This window comes from Microtus ochrogaster, unplaced genomic scaffold (assembly GCF_000317375.1).
Source record: "Microtus ochrogaster isolate Prairie Vole_2 unplaced genomic scaffold, MicOch1.0 UNK5, whole genome shotgun sequence".
Classification (NCBI taxonomy): Eukaryota; Metazoa; Chordata; class Mammalia; order Rodentia; family Cricetidae; genus Microtus; species Microtus ochrogaster.
Window position 1 is genome coordinate 835874 of NW_004949103.1, and position 26432 is coordinate 862305.

Consider the following 26432-nt stretch of genomic DNA (forward strand, 5'->3'; position numbering starts at 1 on the left):
ACTGGAATTTTTTTTTTTCTCTCTTAACATTTAAGATATTTCAGTAAAACGCCCAGCGGACTGTTTTCTGAAAGTTTCTGAATGAACGAAACCGCCGAAGAAGCTGTGGTTGCTAGGAAGACAGCTTGCGAAGGGAAGGGGAACCCCGCCTTCGTCGTGTTTCTCCAAAGGAAGGTCTCCTTGGGGATAGATAAGGCTCGGTGTTCTGGAAAGGTTGGGCGAAGGAGCTAGAAAACCAGTTTATGCAGCTGCTGTGTATTGCCCGGGAGTGCTTGGAGCAGGGAAGGTACACCTCTATCGCAAACGCTCACCTCTGGCGGATCACCCCTCTCGTGGCAGGTGCGCAACTCCCCTCCCACCCCTCACAAGTGAATCGTGTCTCAGCCCTGCTTCCTGAAAAAGGACGAAGTGATCACCTTTCTCTACACGCGAAGGAGTTCACACTTTCCAGCCACTCAAAAAAGAAACATTTCTGGCGTTTGCGGCTCGGTGGGACAGCTCAGCCCCACAGTTGGACCATCACCGCCTCCACTGGACGGAAGTCCCGCCCCGAAGTGCAGGCCCCGCCCCGCCCCGCCCCGCCCCTGCCTAGCCCTTTGCCCAGGAGGTTGTGCTTTCCGTTAGGTCTTATGTCCCGGGCACGCCCCTACTTCCTGAGCACTCCAATCCTGGGAGCCCAACCCCGTCTGTCCCCAATAGCTGGACCCCGCCCCACCAGAAGCCCCGCCTCCAGAAGCAGGCTCCCCCCACCCCCCAGTCTGTCCCTACACAGGGAATCCAACGGCCTGACCCCTCCCCCTCCTCAAATCCGGTCCCCTAAACACTGAACCCTCCAAAACACAGAGCCCCGGAGGATCCAGAGTGAAGCCCGCCCCCAAGACCCTGAGTCCCTCCCTTCAAATTGGCTGGACTCCGCCCTTCCCGGAGCCACGCCCCCAGAAGCTGGACGTTGCGCGTCCGAGTCCGGGACAACGGCCTGACTCGCCCCTCACAGAGCCCCGCCCCCTAGACCCTGGGCCCCGCCCTACAATTCCGCCCCCTGGAGCCCGAGCTCCGCTATCAGGGGTCGGACCCCGCCCCTCCCGGAGCCCCGCCCCCGGCCCGGCGACGGTGGTGACCGTTGGTGCTTTCGGCGGGCGCCCGGCGGGAGCAAGCGGCGGCCCGGTAGGTGAGCGGGGCCGGCGCGCCTCCTCGCGCGTCTTTCTTCCCTGGCGCGCGCCCCCGCACGGCCCGGGCTGGTCGGCTTGCGGCCGTGGGGCCGAGCTCGGGCGCCGCCCGCGCCTTCTTTGTTCGCGCGGGACTCCGGGAACTTGCTCGCGCGGACGACGGCCGGGGTCCCGCACAGGCCGTATGTGCAGGTTCTGCACTGGCCGCAGCCCACCGGACCCGGGCGGGATCTGACCTGGCTCAGAAGCGGGTCCGGCCGGCAGTGAGGGGGATTTAAAGTCTAACTCAGCCCGCGGCTGCATTGTTTGGGCAGACACCGTTTCCAAGGACCCGAACTGAGGAAATGTAGGGCAAGAACGCAGAGCAGCCAACAGTGAGAATTATGGAATATAGACTGGGGGCTAGAGCTGTGGAGTGTAGACAAGGGGTCTCAGAGCTGTCTAGTGTAGACAGGGGTTCAGACCTATGGCGTATAGATGAGAGCGGACCTGGATAGGCAGGGGACTCAGCTGTGGAATGTAGCGGGGATGGGGGCTCAGAACCCTTTAGTGTTGACAGAGGGGCTCTGACCCATAGAATACAGATAGAGGGGCCTAGGCTCCTGGAATGGGCTCAAACCCGGGGAGTGTAGATGAGGGAAAGCTGACACAGGGAAGTCGCCCTGGGAGTGAAACCTTGAGCTACAGTAAGCAACTGGTGTGTGTGTGGGTGGGGGGAGAGGAGCAAAATCAATTTTGAATCAAGGGGTCTTGCTTAAGTTTTCAAAGTTTCTGAAGGAAGCATTATTGTCGGTATGAAGTTTCTGCTGCAGAAAAACGGGAATAAAAATGTTACACCTTTTTCATTTGGGGGCCGGATGACAAGTACCAAGTAGTCAGGACCTGGGCTTCAGGGACACTGTTGGGACAGAGAAGGTCATGAGGGCAGATGGGCAGTTAAGGCTCTTGGGTAGGACCTTGAAGCTTCTTGGCCCCTACCCTGGGGGAGTGTCATGCAGAAGGAGGGTTGCCTCTGACAGGGACGAGGAGAGGCCAGAGAGCTGGCAGAGGTCAGCAAATCCCAGAGCTGAGGAAAAGCCCTCAGACTGGGGGTGGTGTATGTGTTCCAGGCTTTGGGAAGGCAAGGTCCATACTGAGGACCAAACTGCAGTGCATCCCCCCTGAGTGCCAGCTTGTGACAGGAGGCACTTTGTGGTTCTACGTGTCATACAGGAGGGTCAAGGACTGGCTCATTTTTTGCCTTACGTTTAGAACAACAGCCTCAAGAGGATGGATGGTGGGCGTCACAGAGGTGATGCTGAGCCTGGTCACTGGCTGCTGCAGTAGGTCCTTCGAGGATCCCAGGGTGGGAGAGGCTGAGGCTGAGCACTGTATTTCTAATCCCATTGTCATTTGACATTTGTGTCTGAGACAGGCCCAACATGCTGGTTCCATCTGGCTGAGGGAGCATGCTGGCAGCAAGTGCACGAAGATGGTATCGGGTGGCTGAAGGCCCTTAACATTGTGTGCGTGTATGCGTGCGTGTGTGTGTGAGAGAGAGAGAGAGAGAGAGAGAGAGAGAGAGAGAGAGAGAGAGAGAGAGAGAGTTTGCTGGAAACCTTGCAAACATTTACTTACTAGTCAGCACTTGCTTTAGTTTCCTGTTGAGCTATTGCAGAGACTTAAATTTAGTGGCTTAAAACAACAGTTTATTCTTCATGGCTCCGGATGCCAGGAGTGTGCAATGGGCCTCACTGGCCACATGTCCTTTGGGAAAGCTCAGGGAGAATCTCCATACTTCTCATGTCAGGTGGACACTAGTCTCATCCCTGGGTTCAGGGCTTGGTTCCAGCATCACACAGCTTTCTCGTAAACCTCCTTCTGCTTTGGTCTTTAAGGACATTTAGAGTTGCCAGGAGATTTGAAGTTCTCAGTTTACATCTGCAAAGACCCTGGTGTGGTTTCCCCTTCTCACTGAGGAACAGCTGTGTCCTGCTTTTTCCCCAGGGTGGGACACATGGATCTACCCAAGGGTCCTACACAGCAAGGACTGTGGTAGCTTGTGGTTTTGCTGCCCATCTGTGAAAGGGTGCGGTGTCCATTTATTCTCTTTAGGAAGGTGAGGGTTCCCACTCCTTCGGCAATCCAGTGAAAACTACAGTCTCCAGAAATCTGCTCAGTAGTAGCCTGAACCCCAGCACTCAGGAGGATGGTAAGCTTGATGCTGAAGCCTGGGCCAAGTGAGACCTTGGCTCAACAAAAATCACCGCACTAGAGAGATGGCTTAGTGGTTGGGAGTGTGTACTTACTGGTCTTGCAGAGGAACCATGTTTGGTTTCTAGAACCTGCTTTGGACAGCTCACAACTCCCTATAGATCTAGTTCCAGAAGAACGGATGCCTCTGGTCTCCCCAGGCTCTGGACTGAATGAGCATTACACACATGTACACATAGTTTAGAAACAATCTTGCTGGCCTTGGTGGTGCACGTCCTTAATCCCAGCACTGGGGAGGCAGAGGCAGGCGGACCTGTGAGTTCGCGGCTAGCCTGGTTACAAATCAAGTTCCAGGACAGCACGGGCTACACAGGGAAACCCTGCCTCAAAATACAAAACAAACAAACAGCACCCCCCCAACCCAAAAAAGCTCCCAAACATTAAACCCCAAAGCAAACAAGCCCAAATATGCATGGGAACTTGGCTTCTGATTTTCAGGGGCTACCATTTTAAAAACTCCAGGCTTCTCCCGTGCAGAAGTTGTTTGTTCCAGGCAGGCACTAACCTGATTAGTGACCGCACTCAATGTCCTTAAAGGTCTGGGGGTAAATGAGAGAAGGGGAGCACATTATTTGTCCTTCGTTTCCTTTCCTTGTTCTCTTATGACCTCACTGTCCCCATGAGTCCCCTGTCTTGTTCAGGCAGTCACATAGACATGCACACACTCTGTGCTATATACATATATATTTTGTACATCGCTCATCTATCTCTGAGCCATGGTCTTAGTTTTCCTTCCATGACACTTGTTTGTTGGGAACTAACCCATGGGTTTAAATTCAACAGTGACATCCTGTGCCACTTGCCCAGCCCCAGAGGGGCCACCCTAGGTGGATGGAGTCTCAAGTCTCTGTCAAGTCTCTGTGCACTCACCCCCCCCATGTCTCATCTTTTAAAAAAAGATTTTTGTGTGTGTATGAATATTTTACCTACATGCATGTGTATGGACCATATGCATGCCTGTTGGATCCCCAAAGTTGTGGTTATGGATGATCATTGGCCACCATTTAAGTGCTAGAATGGAGCCAAGATCCCTTAACCACCGAATCATCTCTCCATGTCCCTTTAAATAGTGGGGCCTCTTACTTAAACCAGCTGCCATCACTGAGCTGAACAGGGCTTGGAGCACAGCTCCCATCATGCACTTGAGGGCTGATCTTGCTGTCACTGATGTGCCAGAACTGGATTTCATTACATCTTCATCTTAGTCCACATCTACAGCTGGCGGTACTGGAAGAGCCTTCTCCAGTCTGCCCTGAAGTCCAGAGATCTACAGAGCTGTTAGCTGGGTCACCTGTGCTATACTGCTCTCTGTTGGGTTCCTGTGTGCCAGGTTCCTCGTCTGATCTCAGATCCATCCTTGTCTTGCTAAAATTCTACTTTTTTAGTAGCTAAGAAATGTAAAAGAGAACCTTTCCTCTTGATTTTGAAACCATCCTTACGGTCTAGTTCCTTGTTAGTTTAGCTGGGTATAGAACTCTAAACAGTAATTCTGTCCTTTGTGCCGTTGATGGACAGTTGTGAAGGCAATGTGGTAAGGTTAGCTAGGAACAGGAGAGCAGGTCTCATGAAGTGGTGATGGAGGCTAGCTACTCTCTCTGCTGATTTCTTGGGTCAGTGTGCTGCTGCTATTGCATTTGAAGGTCCTCGACCTCTGGCATGTGGGCCCCATGTAGTCAGGTCCTTGTTGGTTCCTATGGCTCCCTTCCCTGCAAAAGAATCGGGTCCTCAACCTGTGGGGGCACTGAAGAAATGGGCTCTGTCAGTTTCTGCAGTGCTATAGTGCAGATCCCAAGGAACCAAGGGGCAGTGCCCGTTCCTGTGTTCCCTCACCCCATGCAATGGCACTGCACTGCATGAGCACCTCACCTCTGCTGTGCTCTGTGAGTAGCTGGAGGCCCTGTCTGCATGCACACAGTGCGCTCTCTAACACCGTATGTGTAGTGGGTGAGCTCAGGCAGTGTGAAGCGTTGCATTTTGGATCTCTAAGTGTTCTAGTCATTGGTGGCCTTGCGTTGTCCCTTCTTTTATACTGGGAGCTTGTACATGTTTGTTTCTGTGACTAGGCTAGCCTTTGGGGTTTGCTAGTTGTGAACTTTACATCAGGAAAAATTATAGTTGCTCAAAGACAAGAAAAGCAAACCTTTTGCCTTTTGAGATAGTATCTTTGCTGCTAAATCTGAAAACAGGTAAGTGTGAGTTGAGCTTTGCCTGGAGGCAGGGCCCCTGCTGCCTCTGGACAGTCTGTATTCCTGGTCTTCTCTCTTCTGAGGTCCCTGGGTATGCAACGAGTCCTGTTTATGGGAAACACTGCTCTTTGGGTCCTGGCACCTTAGCTTGTATTTGGAGGGTGCATCAGGGAGCTGAGGTGAGCATGGGTGAGTCCTCTGGGGAAGGGCTGTGGAAGCCACCTGTGATCATTGTGCCTTGTCTCCTAAGGCTCGATATTTATGCTCAGTCAGCATTTGAAGCTTGTTTCGTGTGACAGCTGTGACATTAGTCTAGCTGTGTTGCCTCTGACCCCTCCGCCTGTCAGGTGTCCTCAACTGTGATGATGGTGTGTATTTGGAGGAGCGGAGCAGGCCAAATGATGGCTGTCTTCACTTTCCTCTTTACCACCCCTACTTCTTTCTCCTTTGGAATGTTTTATTCTAAGGTGAACTCAGAGTCACTGTTTAAAGGAATTCTTCATACCTAATTTCTGTGCTGCAACTTAGCAATGGATTGAGTGTTTGGTGTTAGGACTGACTGGAATAGGGAGAAGAGGGCTTGCTATGCAAGAGAAGAGTTGACACATCTGTATGGTCCTAATGTTTGGCCTCAGGTTTCTTGGCATCTAAAACATTAAAACCGCAGGGACTGACCTTTGCAGAAACCCTGGAGGAACCCTGCCTATAGAAGAGCTTGGGAGGAGAGCAACACTATGCTTGCTTAGCCAGCCAGCACTGCTCCATCAGCCCCTGGGCACACTGCAGTGCAATGGCTGCCAAGATGCTCTCAAACACACTGGAGACACGAGCCGCCAAGGACTTGCAGCAGGCTTGGAGAACAGTCTCTGAACGGAGGTTTGGACCCGGGATGTAGGATGTGCTTGAGCTCATCTCTGCATTTGTCAATGGGATTAGTACACTCGGATGACGAGACCTTGAGCTAGCAGGTGGCTATCCAGTGGTGGTCCCTCCCGCCAGTTCCTTGGCTTTCTTGTTGGAATAGCTCTGATGTTGCAGCTGTCGTCTTGTCACAGACTCAATTTTAGGGAACCTGTCTGAAAACACCTTCCTATGCTTGGCCACCCAGGAACAAACAATGCTGTGGTGTATGTATTTCTAATGTAGCGATGGAAGATCAAGTGATGATATTTTCATTTTGTGTTCTCTGTGACATTGGCCATCTACTGCGGAGCAGCAGGTCATCCTCAGCACAGCATCTTACACTACACAGTGTGCTTCTGTGGTCAGCACTCACCCAGGTTGGGATTTAACTGTCAGTCCAAGCTGTGTTGGGAGGAGCTGCTTCCAGGTTTCACCTGTGGCAGTTGCTGGCTCTAGAAGATCCTCTTCCAAGGTTGCTAATACGGCTACTGGCAGACTTCCCATCTTGTTGGCTCCCTGTCATGTGGGTGTCTAGTTAGGGACGCTCACAACCTGACATCTCCCTCAGAGTGACGGAGAAGGGGGAGGGCAAGACAAAAGCCACAGTCCATTTGTGACCTAGCCTCGGAGCTGACCCCTCATCACTTTTGCTGGGGTTTAGTAGTTGGAAGTGAGTCACGTCCAAGACAAGAATACTATTAAGGGCAGGATAAATAGGAGGCCTGGCTATGGGGCATCTCAGAGCTCCCTGTCAGTCGCTGGTCCCAGTGCCCTTATCCCACATACAAGACGTGTTCCACAGCAGTAGCAGGTCAGACTCTTGGTGCAGATGAGGGAGGGCCTGACTCAAACCTTTGGAGAGGAAACTGAAGGGACAAGCAGTCGGCCCACCTACCCATACCCAGGACAGATGTCCCCACTGCAGGCCTTCCTGCGCAGTGCAGAGAAGACTGAGAGATGAGATGGCCTCTGAGCTGTGGCCACCCTGAAGTCTAGACTGGGAATGGCTGCAGGGTCCTTGTTAAACCCCAAGACCTCAGTATTCCTCACGGTCTGGTTTCTCCTCCTGGAATGTGCTCTTCCTGCAGCTGAGATACTGTCACCTGCTTCCTGTTGTGAGGGCTCGAAGGATCCAGTGCCCACGTCCTCCTGAGGCCTTCTGCCTCTTCAGTTCCAGCTGGTAGTGTTTCTGATGCCATCGTTTTTTCAGAAACTTGATGGGTCTGTGGATCTCCTTGTTGGCACTCCATTTGACCCGAGTCATGGCCTACAAGATAATCCCTGTTTGCTCTGTATGGTGAGGAATCAGGCCCCTCAGTTTTCCTGGGGCCCCCTTAGGACTCTGGCTGTCTTGTTTAGACCGTGTACATCATAGGACAGCTTCACTAGCTGGTGCTTGCAAGCAGGGACTCCGGAGCCTTAGCTACCTATTGGCTGCGCAGAGGAGGTCTGGCTGTGAGGGATTATTTCTAGGAGGGTGCAGACTGGGGAGACAGGTGCAGGTGAGTGTTCCAGGGGAGTGGTAGACACAGTGTGTGGAACAGGAGACTGGAAGTTGTCCTCCTCGAGTCCTTTAGATTTCTTTGGCTTTAGCAGGGCTTCCTGCCTGTCTTGCATTGCATGCCCCTCCATTGGTTACTTACTGGAGATGTGACCAATGATAGAGGTGTTGTCTGCTCTGCTGAACCGTGGGGCAGCTAGAGAAGCAGTGCTGTCTGCATGTGCCTGCCTTATAGGGTCACCAGTACAGGTAACCTGGCAGGGAGTGGGCCTGACCACAGCCACGATGCACTGTGCTGCTGCCCAGCTTGGAGAGCTCATGTGTCCCTGAAGGCAGTCATCCTCACAGCACTTGTGGGGGTGTCTGGTTGGGCTGGGCACAGGGTAATGGGTGAAGGGCTTGGGAGTAGAAAGCGAGGCAGCCCTAGTTTTCTCTCCTGGAGGATGGAAGGCCCTGTCGCTATGGGCATCTGGGAAATGTGCCAGGGTGTTTGTCAGTCCTCTGGTGTTTGGTTTCCTTCTAAATGTGTGCTCAGCAAGATCCCTGGTGATTGATATGGCTATGTGTTTGGATATATATGGATATATATTGCTTGAGCCTGTGTGCAGTGCATCATGGAGGGAGCAGACGGTGGAGCAGAGCTTACCTCCTGGCAGCCAGGAAGTGAAGGACAGGCAGGAAGGAACCAGGGTTCCAGTGCCCTTCCAGGGCACACCATGTCTTACCTCCTGGCAGCCAGGAAGTGAAGGACAGGCAGGAAGGAACCAGGGTTCCAGTGCCCTTCCAGGGCACACCATGTCTCATTTCTTTTCCTGTTGCTGAGATAATACCTGACAGGCCATCCCAGGAAGGAGAGCTTGGCTCTAGCTCAGGGTTGGTTTAAGGGAATCCAGTTTAGCAAACTGTGGAAGGCATGGTGACTGGGGCATCATTGGTGGTGGGAACTTGCAGGGCAGATTGTCATATCTGTGCAGATCAGGAGGCGAGAACTCAGGCTGGAGCTGGACCAGGCTAATTCCCAGGGTCTGCTCTCCAGGGAGCCACCACCTCCAGTAAAGTCCCATACCTTAAAGGTTTCACAGCTTCCCAGAACAGCACCACGAGCTGGAGATCAAGTGTTCGAAATACAAGGCCGTTGGTGACATTTCACATTCAAACCTTGACATATCTTAATGACCTAGCTTCCTCTAGTCAGCCCAGCCTCCCGAAGGTTCCTCCACTTCTCAGTAGTACTGTGGAGCAACCCTTCTTTCTCTGGCTCAGCAGCTCTGGCGGAACTCTTGCTCTGAGGGCAGGGATGTGCCTTGCCCTCTAGATATGGGGCACCTTGCTAAAAGATCTGCCATAGCTATCTCTTTTTCTGCCACCATAACAAAAATACCCAACACTGGGGTACTCAATAGGGTAACGAGGTTTGAGTAACTCTTCAAATTTGACTAGCCCTTTCTGACTGGCCCCTGGTCAGTCTCACGGCCCTGGTGATCTAGCACCACAGAGTGAGAACGCAAGCAAGAGGAAGCCAGCAGGGAGGGGCCAAACACACCCCTTCTACAGCCTGCTCTGGTGGGAACTAACCCACTCCTGTGAGAGCAGCATCACTACTTTTACAGGGTAGCCTAACGTGTTAAATGTTCCATTATTTTTTAATACTGCTGCATCGGTGAATTAATGTGAGTTTGAGGGGGGCAAGTCTTACTCAGCACCTCTAAAAACCTCCCATTGTGGTTGCACATCCGTGTTCAAGTACACCAGGACAGGAAGCAAGCCTGTGCAATTTGAGTGGCCCTGGGAGTGGGAGGTGGGAGCGTGTTCCAAGAAGAGGGTGCAGGTGAGCTGGGTAGGTGATGGGAGTGGAGCCGGCATGTTCCTGCCTCATCTTGGTGCCTCCTCTCTTAGATTCTCTGCCCAGGGACCTGCAGTCCCTGAGTGGGCTCCCCAGGTGGGCCCTGTTTTCCCTGTTGTTTTTCTTGTGCCTGGCACGGAGAAAGCTCTCATGTTGATGTGTGCGACAGATGTGGGCACAGCAGCCTGCTCCTTTTAGTGAAGCTGTTTGAGGTGCTTGTGGGAAGGCATGCAGGGCATGGGTTCCCCCACGGTGGTCCACCTGTCCCCTGCTTTTCAGTGCAGATGATGCTCCTTGGCAGATGGAGAAGACCAACTGGTGACGGCAGTGATCTGAGCAGGACAGATCTCGTGTGGATGGCTGCAGGTCAGCTGGATCATCACATCCAGTGGGGACACAAGGTGGAGGTGCTGCCCTTTCTGGGCAGTCATCACAGGTTTCTGTCGTAGGAACGGGCAAAGCTGTGCTCATTCACACAGGTGTTGGTGTGAGGAGTGGCCAGCCCCTTGTGTTAGTGGGCTGGTCCTGGAGTGTTGGGGCCTGTGTGTGGCTGCTGGAGTTCTGTGCCCTCTCAGCCTAAGTGCTGTCTGTGGTACGTTCTTGTCCTTTTGCTCTGTTTTATGGGGGCACTTTCTGTGCTCTCTGCTCAGAGTGCACAGCTCCTTGTCTGTCTTTGTCTCTGAACCAACTAACCCACCATTGCCCCCACTAACCGTTACTCTCTCCCGGGATCCAAGCTGCTAGCTGCTCATTAGAGACTGGATAGAAGTAACAGGGTCCCTTGTTGTCTTGTCCTAACACTACAGCCCATGCCCCTTGAGTTGCAGGGTAGGTGGGGGCCCTCTCTTTTGGCAGCTACATGATCCCGCCCATTATTTATTCTCTGGGTTCCTTTATTCTTAGCCTCTCCCCCTTTAAAAAGTCAAACAAGGCCAGACATCCTCCCAGATGCTGGCACCTGGCTTCAATTTCGGCTGCGGTCAGAATTTCAGAATTCTCCACTCACACACAACCTACAATTTAAGTGTACAACCCCAAACATACCCTTGAGGTAGGGGCCCTCCTGTCTCCTTGCAGACAAACCCAGCTCATGTTTCATCCTCCTGTGCAGCTCAGGGACAGGGCCTCCAACCTCTCTGACGCCGTTTGCTCTGCTCTATGCTGTGGATGGCCACTGTCCAGCCCCATGTTTTGGGCTTAGGAGATGCTCTGTTGTGGTAGTCTGTCATAGTTTGGATAACTTTATCTTGAGGTGGCACCATCTGGTATCTGCATGTGCTTGACAAGGTTTTAGGGTGCTCTTAGGGGCTGGCTGTCTTCCTCTGACATCTGGAGAGCTGACCTTGTCTCTGAGGGTGTTTGGACTCTGCTGGGATTGGGTTGTTGGGCATGCTTGGGAGATAAACATGTAGGAGAGACCAGTCATGGAGTGGAAATCCCTGGGATGGGGAGACAGCTGGGAGCCATTCTTAGAGACTGAACCTTCTAGAAGGGATAAGGGAATGAGGAGAGAAGCTGCCACAAGAGGAAGGCCAGTCATGAGCTGGAGCCAGAAGGGAAAGGAGGGCCAGGTTTCAGAGGTCTGGGAGCACAATGAGGGGACCAAAGGGATACTGAAGGGCTGGGGACACTGATGTAAAGAACTTGAGAGGGAACCCAGGACCCTAGGTGGGTGGGATGTCTTGTAACAGAGGTGGTGTCATAAAACCATGTGACTGGGTGGTGGGGACAGCTTGAGGCCATGGGGTCTGGGTTTTCTAAGGAGGCTGGCTGTTGCATGGATGGGGGAGCAGTGCAGAGGGAAAGGGAGAGAAAGGGGAAGGGAGGCTTGGGAGATGATAGCTAGTGTTTATTTTTGTTTGTTTTTTGAGATAGGATTTCTCTGTGTAGCTCTGACTGGCCTCAAGCTCAGAGGTCCTCCGGCCTCTATCTCTCAAGTGATAGGATTAAAGGCGTGAGCCCCCATCGCCCGGCTCTAGCAAGTTTTTAAGGGAGAGCTAGAGCGAGGAGGGGGCTTGGAGTGCAGTTAGACAGAAGTTGGGTCCCTAAGGAGAAGAAGCAGACAGAAGGGTCTTCAGTAGGCGAAGGACTCCCTGGCTGAGAGCACCTGGGGATGTCTGCACCCAAGTGCTGGGTCGCCACTGCTTTGGGAGTAATTCATGAAGCAGTAGGTATCAGAAGTCAGTGGTGTTGTCTGATGCAGTGGCCTTGTGGGCCCCTGATCTGTGGCCTGAGAGGTCTTCACAGAAAGGAACTTTTTTTTTTTTTTTACCTTGCTGCTCTTGCTTGGTGACAACCGTGTGGCTTAAGAACCTGCTGGTCCTATCTCTGCACTGTGTCCTGATGGGTCCAGATCCAGGTCTGCCAGGGTCAGGAGGATGGGTGGGTAGGAGGACAGGCCTGGACCTCCACAAGGTTCTTCATGAAGGGCCTAGGAATCTGGCCGCTACAGTAACTGGGAGGTCAGGGACCATCAACTTGAACCTGTGGGCTGGTGTCAGTGGGACAGCTGTTGGTCTTCGGTGTGTGCCTGATGTAGATGTTGGTGTAGGCGGTGCCCGGTAGGTTTTTGATAGCCACAGGTGTTGTGGGTGGGGGTAGGGAACATAATTGCTGTGGGAGAGGGCAAGAGGTGGCCAGAGGATCTTCTGGGGGTAGGTCCCTGTTAGAGAATGTGGTTTGGCGGCGTCTGTACTGATGAGGCTGTGCTCTGGAGGGCCTGTCTTGAGCCCAGTACCATCTGTGTCTGTGTTCCATAGACTGATCCAGACAAGTGAGGGGTTTCTTGGCCCTGGAGGAGGGCGCTGCGTCTCTGGTCCTGGAGCAGCTTGCAGCGATGGTTGATCTTCACAGTGACACCATGGTCAGCACTGTCCCAGGCAGATCATCCTGTGCTGTGTCTCTCCTGCAGTCCCTTGTGTTTGCTTCTGGAGCCACCAAAATGAGAAGCTATAAGGCTGAGCCATGTTGTGGCACCCATGGGTCTGGTAACCTCGCTAAAGTCACGGCGTCCCAGGGCTGAGTCTTCCTGGAGGCTTTGTTGTCTCCATCTTACATCCTGAGCCCTATCCTTGGGTCCTCCAGACACACACGCTGTCTCTGCTGAATGACACCTCTCCCCATCTCTTTCCCTGGGCTCCAGGTTCCATGGAGCTCCCTTGAATGGTCAGGACTATCTGTCTCCCTGTCTCATATCCTTCACATCATGTTTGCATGATCTGTGGTTGGAGAGGGAGCATGCATGAATGTGGGCATTACAGTGCACGGGCCACAGTTCTGCCCATTGCTCCCCAGAGAAGACCCATGCAGTTGATTTTTTTCTTTTTGTTTGTTTGCTTTCATTTCTTTTCTCTTCACCCTTTGGAGGCCCGTTACCCAGCTTCCAAATAAATACATGGAGTCTTATTCTTTCTTATGAATGGCCGGTTTTAGCTGTAGCTTTGGTGCCCATCCCAGAACTAGCTCTTGTAGACCAGGCTGGCCTCGAACTCCCAGAGATCCGCCTGCCTCTGCCTCCCAAGTGCTGGGATTAAAGGCGTGCGCCACCACCGCCCGGCTAGCCAGCTTTTCTTAAATTATCCCATCTACCTTTTGCCTAACTTTCTCTGTTTCTGTATTTCTTTTCTTCCCTTCTTGTTCTGTGTCTGACTGAGTGGCTGGGTGCTTACCTCTTCTTTTCTTGCTGCTTGATCCTTTTCTCCTTCCATTTATCCTTTCTGCCTGTCAACCCCACTGCCTTGCTATTGGTCATTCAGCTCTTATTTAGGCCGACCAGGTGTTTTAGACAGACAAATAATGCGGCTTCACGGAGTTAAACAAATGCAGCATAAAGAATGCAATACATCTCTGTGTCAGTAAACAAATGTTCCACAGCATAAACAAATGTAACACATCTCCAACTAATATTCCACAACAGATCCACTGAGATCTTAAAACAGCTTCTTGGTCATCTTCAGTGTGGAGTGGAGACTAGGGCTTCTCATATGCTAATCATTCTCTGTATAGGATTGTACTCCCAGCTCCAGTATGTACATCTTATTGATGACTAATAAATTATTAATTTAGCATCACTTAGATATTAAATGATGCCATATTTTATAGATAAATTGTCCTTTCTTCACTCCTGTGTAGCAAAAGTAATTCTCAAACATGCATCTTGTGTCCCCTTGTTCTCACTGTTGGGACCATTCCTGCAGTCTCCTGATGCTCTTCCACTGCCCTTGCCAGTCAGCCTTTGTGTGTCTGTAAATCATTTAGAATCTGTTCACAATTCTGTTACTAGAAACTATCTCAAGACACAAGAATGTCTTGAGAGAGTAATTAATTCAACGACGTGTTCTGCAAACACCAAGCTCGTCATTATAGTTTGGATCATCACATTCCAGCCACTGCTGGATTGCCTTTCCTTCCTGACACAGGGTCTCACTGTAGCCCTGGCTGACCTCCTCCTTATAGAGATCTCCTGCCTTGGCCTTCTGATGTAGCAGTCATAGATATGTGTGTATTGGTATCTATTTTTTTCTGTGTGTGGTATATGTGTATATACGTGTTTGTGTATGTTCAGGTCTTTGTGACAAGGTCTCACTGTGAATCCCTGGCTGCCCTTGAACTCACACAGTCTGCCTGCCTCTGCTTCCTGAGTGTTGGGCTTAAAGTTATATGCCACCACATATGGCTTCCACCTTATTTTTTGAGACAGGATTACTCACTGACCCTGTAGCTTGCCGACCAATAGACTCCTAGCGTCCTGCCCTTCTCTGGTACTGGATTTATAGGCATGTGTTGCTTTGCTCACATTTTAATGCCAAGGCTCAAACTCAGGCCTTTGTGCTTACATAGAAGCACTTTACCAGCGGAGTCACTGTCATACCCGCTGTATTTTCTAAAGGATTATCTTGAAGGAGTCTGAGGCAGTAGAGTTCTCACAGCATTAGACACCCATCCAAGAGATGCCTGCATGCTGGGATGGCGCCTGCCTCCCCTGGGGGGAAAGGTTTCTTGTGCCTCTGTGGACTGTGTGACACACAGAGACAATGTGACTTATGTCTGTACTTGCTCTTCTTTGGGAGATTGGAGTTTTCATACACTGTACAGAGGACACAAGTAGTGACAACCCTAGACTCTGAGTCTCTGCCGGGCCCCTGCTTGGACATTTCACATGTGCATGTTGTCACAGCTCCTCGCTAGAGGGACTTAAGTGTGTCCTTGTGACTTCCCTGGGAGAAGGTTCTAGAAGCTCATGCATGGTTTCTTGGGCATCCCTGTGTATCTTCCCCTCTGCTGATTTTACCTGGAGTTCCTGTATTGTAATGAGTCTTAACCTGGTGTGCCTCCGTGCCAAGTCCTAGGAGTCCTGTGGATCACTGGCCTGGGTGGTATGGGGACCTTGACTCGGGTCTGCTCTTTAACCTTTTTGTCTTTAGAGTAAAGTAGTTACATTTTCACTTTCTTAAGGCTGATTAAAAAATACCCTCAAGGAGGGCTGGAGAGATGGCTCAGAGATTAAGAGCATTGCCTGCTCTTCCAAAGGTTGTGAGTTCAATTCCCAGCAACCACATGGTGGCTCACAACCATCTGTAATGAGGCCCTCTTCTGGCCTGCAGGCATACATGTAGACAGAATATTATATACATAATAAATAAATAATTTAAAAAAATACCCTCAAGGAGCTGGGAGAGATGGCTCAGCCATTAAAGGCTAAGACTCACAGCCAAAAGGACAAAAATACCCTGGAATCTTAGGCCTGGATTTAATGACAACCAGTACTTTATGAAGTCATGCCCCCTGGAATAAGTAAGTCAGTACTGCATTGTTTTGCTTTGTTCAATTGCTGTTTTTATCTCTTCTCTTGGATGACCTCCATGGTTTTATTGATTGAGGTTGTTTCATACTTACGTGTTTTCCTATCATAGCTCTTTGTTCAAAATAAATTAATTGTGGGAGAGTCATAGGACATGGGAGTACATTTTGTGGAGGGAATTTGGGATCAGGTAAAAGAGTTGGGTGGTGATCTTTGGGGCCTTTGACCCCAGAACAGCAGCAAACCTTGCTTTTAACACTGGACCTACAAGGGGTTCAATGGAGCTTTCAGGGGAACCTAGGCCTGCGCCTTAGCCTCTGTCTATGCAGGCTGAATGCAGAGGCCTCCAGGTTGTTCTATGGATATCCTCTTCAGGATCCTGAAGGAGAGATAGCAGGGTTCTTAGCCTGGCATCAGATCCTCCAAATTCAGATGGTTTGCCTTCACCTTGACATTTACGTGGTGACTGTAGAGACTCTGGTGGTTTTTATTGTGAATTACCATGTAGAGTCAGGTAATGCCAGTAGAAGTTAGAGATACAGGATCTTTAATAACAAGGTCTTTGTATTTCCTCCTTAGGGCAACATTTCAAGACAAAAAAACCTCAGTAGCATTCAACATTCCTTGAAACATGGACTCTTTGGACTAGTGGGCTATGCAATTGGCCTTGAAGGTGCACCAGGATGTACAGGGCAGGGGAGCCAGGGAAGCGACAGCCTGGCGCTGTGGCCCCTCGAGTGAGGAGCGTGGAAGTGGCCAGAGGTAGAGCTGGCTATGGCTTCACCCTGTCAGGACAGGCACCCTGTGTGCTCAGCTGTGTCATGAGGGGCAGCCCTGCGGATTTTGTGGGTCTCCGGGCTGGAGACCAGATACTAGCCATCAACGAAATCAATGTGAAGAAAGCCTCACACGAAGATGTGGTGAAACTAATTGGGAAATGCTCTGGTGTTCTGCACATGGTGATCTGTGAGGGCACCAGTCATGTGGAGTCCTGTTCCAGCGATGAAGAAGGCGGCCTGTATGAGGGGAAAGGCTGGCTGAGGCCTAAGCTTGATTCTAAGGCTTTGGGTATAAACAGGGCAGAGAGAGTTGTGGAAGAGGTGCAGTCTGGGGGGATTTTCAACATGATTTTTGAAAGCCCAAATCTTTGTGCCAGTGGCCCTGAGTCACTGAAGCTGAAGCAGAGGTCTTTGTCAGAGTCAGCTGCTTTGCGGCTTGATGTTGGTCAGGACAGTCTCTGTGCACCACATCCCAGCATGCTCTCCAAGGAGGAGATATCGAAAGTTATCAATGATGACTCTGTATTCACTGTGGGACTGGACAGTCATGACGACTTTGGACTAGATGCAAGTATTTTAAATGTTGCCATGGTCGTGGGCTATTTGGGCTCCATCGAGCTCCCTTCCACAAGTTCCAACCTGGAGCATGACAGTTTACAGGCTATTCGTGGCTGCATGCGCCGCCTGCGGGCTGAGCAGAAGATCCATTCACTAGTGACCATGAAGGTCATGCATGACTGTGTGCAGCTGGTCACTGACAGGGCTGGCGTGGTGGCAGAATATCCTGCGGAGAAGCTGGCATTCAGTGCAGTGTGCCCAGATGACAGGCGGTTCTTTGGACTGGTGACCATGCAGACCAATGATGATGGAGGCCTGGCACAGGAGGATGAAGGTGCCCTGAGGACGTCCTGCCATGTGTTCATGGTGGACCCAGACTTGTTTCATCACAAGATTCACCAAGGCATCGCACGGAGGTTTGGGTTTGCATGCACAGCCGACCCAGACACGAGCGGCTGCTTGGAATTCCCAGCATCTTCCCTCCCTGTGCTTCAGTTCATCTCTGTCCTGTACCGAGACATGGGTGAGCTGATTGAGGGTGTGCGGGCCCGTGCCTTTCTAGACGGGGATGCTGATGCCCACCAGAATAACAGCACCAGCAGCAACAGTGACAGTGGCATTGGCAACTTCAACCAGGAAGAGAAGAGCAACAGGGTGCTTGTGGTTGACCTGGGTGGGAGCTCGAGCAGGCACGGCCAGGGCAGTAGCCCAGGGTGGGAAGGTGTGAGTGGGAGGAGCTCACAGCCTTGGGGTGCATCCTGGAATGGAACTTTCTGCCACGACCCAGAGGTGGGCTCCCCATTGGAAACCAGCCCCCACACCGACAGGTTCTGGGACTTAACAAAGCCTTCAGGACCTACCTCTCATATGGAGGTCCCTCCAACCTCTTTGAGGAGTTCTGTACCCCCTTCCAAGAGGGGTGCCACAGGTTCCAGCTGTGGTTTCAACCAGAGGTGGCTCCCAGTCCACGTGCTCCAAGAGTGGCAGTGCGGACATGCCAGTGACCAGGAATCCTACACAGACTCTACTGACGGGTGGTCCAGCGTCAACTGCGGCACACTGCCTCCCCCCATGAGTAAGATCCCTGCAGACCGGTACCGGGTGGAGGGCAGCTTTGCTCAGGCCCCGCTGAGCACCCAGAAGAGGGACTGCTCCAGGAAGGCTTTTGGAATGCAAAACATTTTTGGGCCCCATCGAAATGTTAGAAAGACCAAAGAGGACAAAAAGGTAAGTTGGAGGACGTTTAGAAGGAACGGCTTCATTGTAACCTGAACAGTTGCCACTCACAGCCCTGGCTCACTCCCAGTGGCCTTGTGGCCTCTGCAGACTGTCACAGTAATCTGCTCTGCCCTTCACTGAGGCTTTTGTCCTGCTCTGCAGCCTCTGCCTTGGTCTGCACCCTGACCTTAGGCTGTTGTCTGGCTGGTCTTGTCAGGACATCTGTACTGGACAGGCAGAAACCTCCCGGTTTGGCAGGACTTCCCTCCCTCTCTGACTCCTGGCCATGCTGGTTGCTAGAGGGCTCCTTTCCTGGTGCTCCTCTGAAGCCCATTTTGTGTCTGATCCTGAGTTGTCATTGCAGTGTCTGAGTGAAAGGCTTACAGAAGCAAAGTGGGCTGACTCTCTGGGGACCTCCCTGGCGAATCCCTGGGGCGGCTTAGGTTCTTTGCCTGCAGCTGATAGGGCCTTTGAGCATCACTGCCTCAGAGAACCTGATCTGTCAATGGTCAGTGTCCCTTGGGGACCTCTGGTTTCCTGTGGGATCTAAGTTTGGAACGTAAGAGGAGAAAACCAGACCTTCCTCCAGGACTCTGTTCAGTGAAGGCGGTGCTGTCTGAGGTGAGGTGCTGGCCACAGCATGGCTCAGTCAGCGTTTACCTCCTTGTTGCTGGGAAGCCATTCTCAGAGACACTGTAGTTATAGGCATCTTTCTGTGTTGGTGTATATTTTTGTTTTAGTAGTGGGAAACTTCTCCCAGGCCTTCCAAAAGCTGGTCAGGGCGGGGAATAAAACAAAGGCTGTAGCTGTCACATTGGTGGGGATTTGTCCCAGAGCCCTCATAAGCTGTAGTGATTTTTCATTATGACTTGTATCTGGGAAGGAAGAGTGCTTCTGGTGCCCTGTCCCCAGATGGTCACGGTAACACTGGTGCAGCTAAGTGTGGATTTAAAGCAAACACACACGCTGAACTGATTTTCAACCTCGTTCTTTTTCATTTTCTAAAAATAAAATCAAGTCTTAGCAGGTTGTTTGAGCTGGAGGCTTTCTTTGCAACCGAATGCAGTGGATTCCCATCTTGGTGAGCGCAAAGTCAAAACAAGCACAACTCAGATGCAAAGAGTGGGAAGGAGAACAAGGGGCCTTCCTGAAGCAACGGCCTCTTGAGCAGAGGAAGCATGGGGACCTAGAGATAGTCATCCGGGCAATGTCCCATCCCTAAGTGTCTCCGTTAAGGAATGCATTCCTGAGCAGTTTGTGGAACACATTCTTAAAAAATTCATGCCTCTGGGCATGCTCTGTTTATGCCCTAAAATTTCAACTGAAATAAAGGACAGGACTATGCAAGGCTTGGGGTTTGTTAGAAACAGAGGGGAGGCCAGAGGGCTGAACTGCCTGGAAATGAGAGGGGCAGAAGTTGGGAAGGGAGGGAGCAGTTGGAGGCTGTGGATAGCCAGTGGTCAGCTTTACAGAACACTGGTTCTTGTCAGCATTTGCCTGAAGGCAGCTAGAGTAGCCAGGATGTGGTGGGGTCACAGAACACAGTGCAGTGAGGTAATCAGGGAGGCTCAGTGTGTCTGAGGGTGACCAGGAAAGACCTGAAGCTATTAAGATGAGGAGGGGAATATAGAAAGGGATGTGGTTTAGAAAAGTGACAAGGAAGAGACCAGACACTCTGAGGAAGCTTGTGAGGAGCAGCAGGTGGTGGGTTTTTTAATGACAGGGGCACTTGATTAAGAGACTTGTGTGTGGGGGGGGGAGGTGCAGCTGCCCAACTGCAGTGGCTATCCCCTTGAGGAATGTCTGGCTAGAGATGGCTCAGCCTTAAAGGCTAGGCTCACAACTAAAACTATAGGAGAAATGTTGTCAAGGTCATTGCAGATCTGCATCCACCACGTGGAAGAGATCGACACTTTAACATGAACGCCCTCCAGTGCCTCTGTGGCAGCGCTGAGTAGCAAGCGGGCAGGGTATCTGCAAGGCCCCAGGTACAAGAGCAGGAGCTGACCATTCAGAGTATCTCGGTGCCTAATGCCTACCATGACACCCCTGCCTGGCCACACAGTGTCCCTGGGAGGCAGACTTGATGGTGAGAGTGTCCTCTCCCCTCCAGAACAGTCCCAGGTTTTTATTTATCTGCTTTTTTTGTTAATTGGCTTCCCCGAGCAGAGTGTGTGGGGTTTATTCTTTGTTATGCACCCATGTAGTGTCTGCCTGGTTAGCTTTGTGACTGATGCATGATATAACAGAAATGTCAGATCTTAGGTGCCTGAGACAGTCAGTTCTCCTGCCTTAGACTCCTCTTCCTTCTCAGTTAAGAACTGTGGCTTCCTCGGGTCTTTCCTGCACGTGTACCCAGCCCTACAGCAGCTTTCTAGGTTCCCAGGAATACGTTGTCGCTTTCCTCACCCTTCTCTCCCCACCCACTGCCGGGGATCTACTTCCCTAGCTTTTCCTTTGGAGCAAGCCTTGCCCAGATGCTCCTTCGAGGAGGCCCCTATGACCAGGAGCAACTGCCCAGGCAGTCCTGCAAGCAGTGCGTACAAATGCATTTTAGCCAGTAAGGTGGTTGTCACCTGTCCCCGTCTTGGTAAGAATGAAGTAAACAGACAGCAAAGAGTACCAGTTGGAGGTACTTTGTTGTCAGTTTGGGAATGACCTTAAGTGAAGTAAACCGGCCTGCCACACAGGATTTAAACAACACAAGCATAAACTCTGGCGAGCAGTGGACAGATAGCCAAGGGCTGAGAAGGGTTGCAGCTTGAAGCTCCCAGGGTCCTGGGATGCCAGTGAGGGGCCGCCCCTTGCAGAGTAGGTCTGCAGCTCGACTCTGAAGTGGTGTGTGGTCTCACTTTCTGGAAGCCAGAACAAATTCCTGCCTGTATCCGATCCATGAAGTCTCAGAGACCCAGGCAGGAACAAGCCCCCTCAGTCTGCAGCTACCCATCCAGTTCTTTGAAGAGCCCTGACTTCACCTCTTCTTTTTCCATTGAATTCTAACACACCTGCAAGCAGCCTCTTGCTGAAGCCCTAATTTATAGGACATCGGCTGGCCCCTGACAGGATCCAGCCTGGTGGGGAAGGAGGAGAACCCTGGTCCCCACCCCAAATTGCCAGAAGTTCAAGTTAGTTCTGGGGTCTGCCTGCAGGGACACTTGTTAAAAAGTTTCAGGTAGCTCAGGTTGCTGCCTGCCACTTCCTCACTTCCTTTAGAAGGGGTTTTTGTTTCATTTGCCACTGCTGTAACTGGGACACTTTAAACCGTGGGCTTGAGCCTGCCAGCTGGCAGGGGACTGTCAGAAAGCTCAGAGCTCATATGCCCCTAACATCAGGACTGCCATAGCCCAAGGCTTCTCCTCCTGGGGTGTTCTTGCCTTCACCGTCCTCACTTAGCTGCAAGACTCCCACTGAACAGCTTGGGGGGGCGGGCGTGCAAGAGTGTGATGCCCCCTGAGAGTGGACCCTCCCACCTCCATCTGCTGAAATGCCAGGGAGGGTCAGTCAGGAAAAGGACTGAGGGAGTCAGGTGGTTGGAGTTGAGAGGGCCTCACTTGGTTTGGGCTTCCATGATGGCCAAGCAAGCCTCCCTTCTCTGATCTCAGGAGGCAGAGAAATGTTTTCACTGGTGTGTGCAGTGTGTGGATAGGACTGCCCTGGGCTGGGAGATAGATGTTCGAGAGGCTCCTTGGGGCCCGAGGGTAAATACCTGTATGGATGTGTACGGGCCATGCCAGGTTGTTTGGGCTGAAGGTGGAGGTGTGTTCTTCCACAGACCTGGGTGGTCAGGCTGGTTCCTCCTGAGGTAAGCCTTGTGTGGGGTCATCTTCTCCATATGTCCCCAGAGTCATCCTGTGTGTGTTCTGATCTCCTGTGTCCATCATACTGCATCAGGGTCACCCAGTGAGCTCCTTTGACGGGCACTTGTCAGCAGGCGTCGGCATGTGCTGAGGTTCTAGGTTTAGGATTCAACATGTGGCTGTCGGAGAGCACAGACCAGCCCGTGACAGGTAGTGACCTCCTGGAATTGGTGGAGGCTGTGTCTGTCTCTTAAAGTAGCCAGTGCCAGACTTGTAAATGATAGCACCGGATGTGCTCAGTGATAGACGTGAGAGTAATGTTGGGAGAAGGGGATCAGCACAGGAACGAGGTGGCTCAGAACAGGCAGTGGTCTCATCCTATGCTGATACCATGACAGGCAGGGGCTCTCACTCTGAAGTATTAAAGCAGCAGTTACATGACTCCCTGCCAACCCACTGAGCTGTCAGGGGTAGGCATGAAAGACACCAGAACGGGACTCAGGTGTGATGTGGTAGGCTATCACAGATCAGACTGGAAGTCTGCTGACTGCTTACGAATGGATTGAATTTGCATTAGGCATCATTTGGGCGTAGGAATAAAACTGAATTCTTTTTTGTTTTTCTAGACAGGGTTTCTCTGTGTAGCCCTGGCTGCCCTGAAACTCACTCTGTAGACCAGGCTGGCCTTTAACTCACAGATATCCAGCTGCTTCTGCTTCCCGAGTGCTGGGATTAAAGACATGTGCCACCATCACCAATCAAACTGAGTTCTATGCAATGTGGGTTCCTTTGCAAGTTAACCTTCTTGGTTGCCTGAGTCCAGAGATGTTGGAGATGGAGTCAGAGCTTGAGTCCCTGAAATTGGGGTTGGGGTTTCAAGAGAGTGTGCTGTCATTCATGAGGAGGGACAGTGTGTGACTAGTAGGACTCCTCGTGCCCAGTGAGAACAGCAGCTCACAGAAATGCACATTTAAATCCCATTCTTCTATAAAGGTTTCAGTGTCCTCAAGCGGTTGTTAACCATTCACGTTTATTTTTTTGCTTTTAAAGTGATTGTGTGTGTGTACGCAGGTGGCCATGCACACATGTGCTGTAACACACATGTGGGCGGAAGACAACTTCTGAGAGTTCTCTTCTCTCACTATGGGCTCTAGACTTGAACTCAGCTTCCTAGGCATGTGAGCGTGTGGTTTTTCCTGCCGACTGTGTGGCTAGCCCTGGTGTGCACATGCTGCTGCAGCAGGTGATACCACAGGCCTGTCATCCAGTCACCCTTGAGCTGAGACAGGAGGATAACCCATTCAAGTTCTGCTTAGGCTACACAGTTCAAGGCCAGCCTAGACAGTGTAGTAAGGGTCCACCAGAAAGGAAAAAGAGAGCGAGGGTGGCTGGGCGATGGTGGCGCACGCCTTTAATCCCAGCACTCGGGAGGCAGAGGCAGGTGGATCTCTGTGAGTTCGAGACCAGCCTGGTCTACAGAGCTAGTTCCAGGACAGGCTCCAAAGCCACAGAGAAACGCTGTCTCAAAAAACCAAAAAAAAAAGAGAGCGAGGATGTGGTCCATGGTAGGAAGCCTGCCCAGTGTGTGAGGCCCTGCATTCAGTACCCACTTCAGCCTCCCATCCCCACCACATCAAGCCAACGAGAGACTTTGAGCAGGCAGACTGGTGATAACCATTACCTTAGGGGTCAGTGAGAGCCAGGGAGCCTATTTTCATCTTGTGTCTATTTCTGTGATGGAAATGTAAACTTAGTGACTAAGAAAGTTTCCCTAGATGAAAACACATTAGTTTAGATAGTTTAAATTTTTTTATTTTATTTACTGCTATCATCATTGTTAATGTGTATACACATGCAAACATGTAGGCCACGGCATGCATTTGAGGTCACAGGACAACTTTAGAGTTGATTCTCCTACCAAGTGCTGGGGGACTGAGCTCAGATCATCAAGTATGCTTGCTAAGTGCTTTTTACTACTAAGCCATCTTGATGGCCCCTAAAGACTCTTTTAAAAAGAACAAGCCAGCTGAAACTAGCACTCAGGGTAGGGAGGAGGACGGTCAGGGGTTCAAGGCCATATAATGAGGCTAGTCTGGACTACTTGATGTTGCATAAACGGCAGGGCTGCGTCCTGCCACCTGGCTAGCTTTACACCCGAAATAATTACACGGAAACTGTATTCTTTTAAACACTGCCTGGCCCATTAGTTCCAGCCTCTTATTGGTTAGCTCTTACATATTGATCTAGCCCATTTCTAATAATCTGTGTAGCCCACGAGGTGGCTAACCAGGGAAGATCTTAACCTGCGTCTGTGTTGGGTGGGAGAATCATGGCTACTGACTGACTTGGATTTCTTTTTCCCAGAATTCTGTTCTGTCTACTCCGCCTACCTAATTTTCTGTCCTATTAAAGGGCCAAGACAGTCTCTTTATTTAACCAATGAAATTAACACAAAACAGAAGACTCTCCCCCATCAACTTGAAACCTTGACTCCAACACAAAACAGAACACAACAATCGTGGAACAGTGAGGAGTGGGGCTAGGAATGATAATTCCTCCTTCACGCTGGCCAGCAATGAGGGACTCACCGAGACCAAGCCTGCATTCAACAAACAAGATTCGTCTAGTCTTTCCTTGTGTGAGAGGAAGTTTCAAAATAGATACTTTCTCCTGGTACTATCAACAAAGACCACACCTAAAAAAGCCCCATACTGTTACCTCCCTGAGCAGGGTATCTGTGGCCATCCTGTGTGTGAACGGAGACTCAGCTCTGTCTAGCCCCCAGTACCCACCCCATGTCTTTGATGAACGAGGTGGCCAGTGTTCCCATGTGAAGTACTGCCTGTCTGGAGATGTGTGCTCTCTGCAGCAGCCCCCTTGCAGTGCCAGTCGCCAGGATGGTGTCTGACCGTTGGATGGTGCCTTCGGGAGGGTGAACGGACCTGGGGTTGCAGAGGGGCCCTGCAGGTGGAGGGATGTAGACGGGTGTGCCTGCCACCCTCTCCTTTGTTTAGTTTCCGGGAAGGAAGACGATTGAGAGTCCTATTGGAAGAGCCCCAGCTGAGCAATTGGCTTCCCATACATGGCCATTTGCTGCCCTTCCCCTGTGTGTGGATGCTTTGCAAGTCTGGCTTATAGTAGCCCGGCACAACTTCAAAGCTTTCCCTGCGATGTTAGGCGCAGCTGCAGCTTGATCACATTTCTGCTGTATGAATGTTCCATTGTGTAAATGTGTCACACACAGCTCTTATGTTCCTATTTTTCTAGTTTTATTCTCTTTTTCACATGAATATTTCTCTGTGTGTACGTCCGTGAACCACATGTGTGCTTGGTGCCCAGAGTCCTAAGAGAGCTCTGGATTCCCACTAAGAACTGAGGTTACAGGCAGTTTGAACTGCCTTACGTGGGTCCTGGGCACTGTACTTGAGTCATCTGGAAGAACAGAATACAGTTTTAGCAGAACCACCTCTCCAGCCCTCTGTTACAGCATCAATGCCATGTTGGCATTCTTGCCGAGTCTGGGTGCGGTTGTTGGGCTCCTAGCACTAGCAGTGGTTAACTGTGGCTTACGTTTGCATTGATCGTGAAGGTTGCTGGTGCATCTGCTCACACCTCTTGTTTGCTCACACACAGTTTCTGCCAGATTGTCTCTTCTGGGAAGGCAGGACTGTAGATGCTGACTACTTGCTCTGTGATGATCGTAGGACCACACGTTTACAGACACGTATCCACCCCGGCCTTCATGGTTTTGGATGTCTAGAAGTTCCTGGCTTTCCTTTAATCATGTGTATAATCTGTGTTTTACATAGTAAAATTCTACTACCTTAAAGATTAGATATTTTTCCCTGCCACAAAAATTTTTTTTTCCCCATCTGGCCCTCTTTTAATGCATATCTCTAGTCTTTCCTGACCATGTGAGCAAACTTTAAACTGCTAAGCAAATGAGAGCCAAGCCTCAGGCTCTCGGCCTGGTCGCAGATGTCTTTTACTAGGAACTGTATTTAACCCGCAACCCTGGAATGCCAGTGTCCTGCACAGTGGCAGGTGATTTTGGGGTTTTTTTGTTTGTTTATTTAACTTAGTTTTTTCTATTTATCATTGGAAAGGCTGTTTAAATGATCTGCTATAAGGCAGAGTTTCTTTCTTTTTTTTTTTTTTTTGAATTTTTGAGACAGGGTTTCTCCGTAGCTTTTGTTTTTTTGGTTCCTGTCCTGGAACTAGCTCTTGTAGTCCAGGCTGGCCTCGAACTCACAGAGATCCGCCTGCTTCTGCCTCCCGAGTGCTAGGATTAAAGGCATGTGCCACCACCGCCCGGCCATTTTCATTTTCTTATGCAGGATGGCAGCATGAGGATGAAGGAGTCTAGAGCTCTGGCGGATGATGTTTGTTCTCAGAAAGGAAAATGACCAAGTCAGCGTCCAAGAGGAC

General features: G+C 51.0%; 1 protein-coding gene across 3 annotated transcripts in view; it reads left to right on the forward strand.

Annotated features, from left to right (window-relative positions):
* The first annotated feature begins 1053 nt into the window (after positions 1-1053).
* The window catches only part of Rgs12 (regulator of G protein signaling 12), a 99092-nt gene continuing 73713 nt past the window's right edge, over positions 1054-26432 (forward strand). For all 3 annotated transcript variants that reach the window (XM_013353329.2, XM_013353330.2, XM_026788668.1), the window contains exons 1-2: positions 1054-1164; positions 16232-18216. In XM_013353329.2, the coding sequence (XP_013208783.1) occupies positions 16336-18216 (1881 nt within the window). In that variant the 5' untranslated portion in view covers positions 1054-1164; positions 16232-16335. The remainder of the gene's footprint in view (positions 1165-16231; positions 18217-26432) is intronic.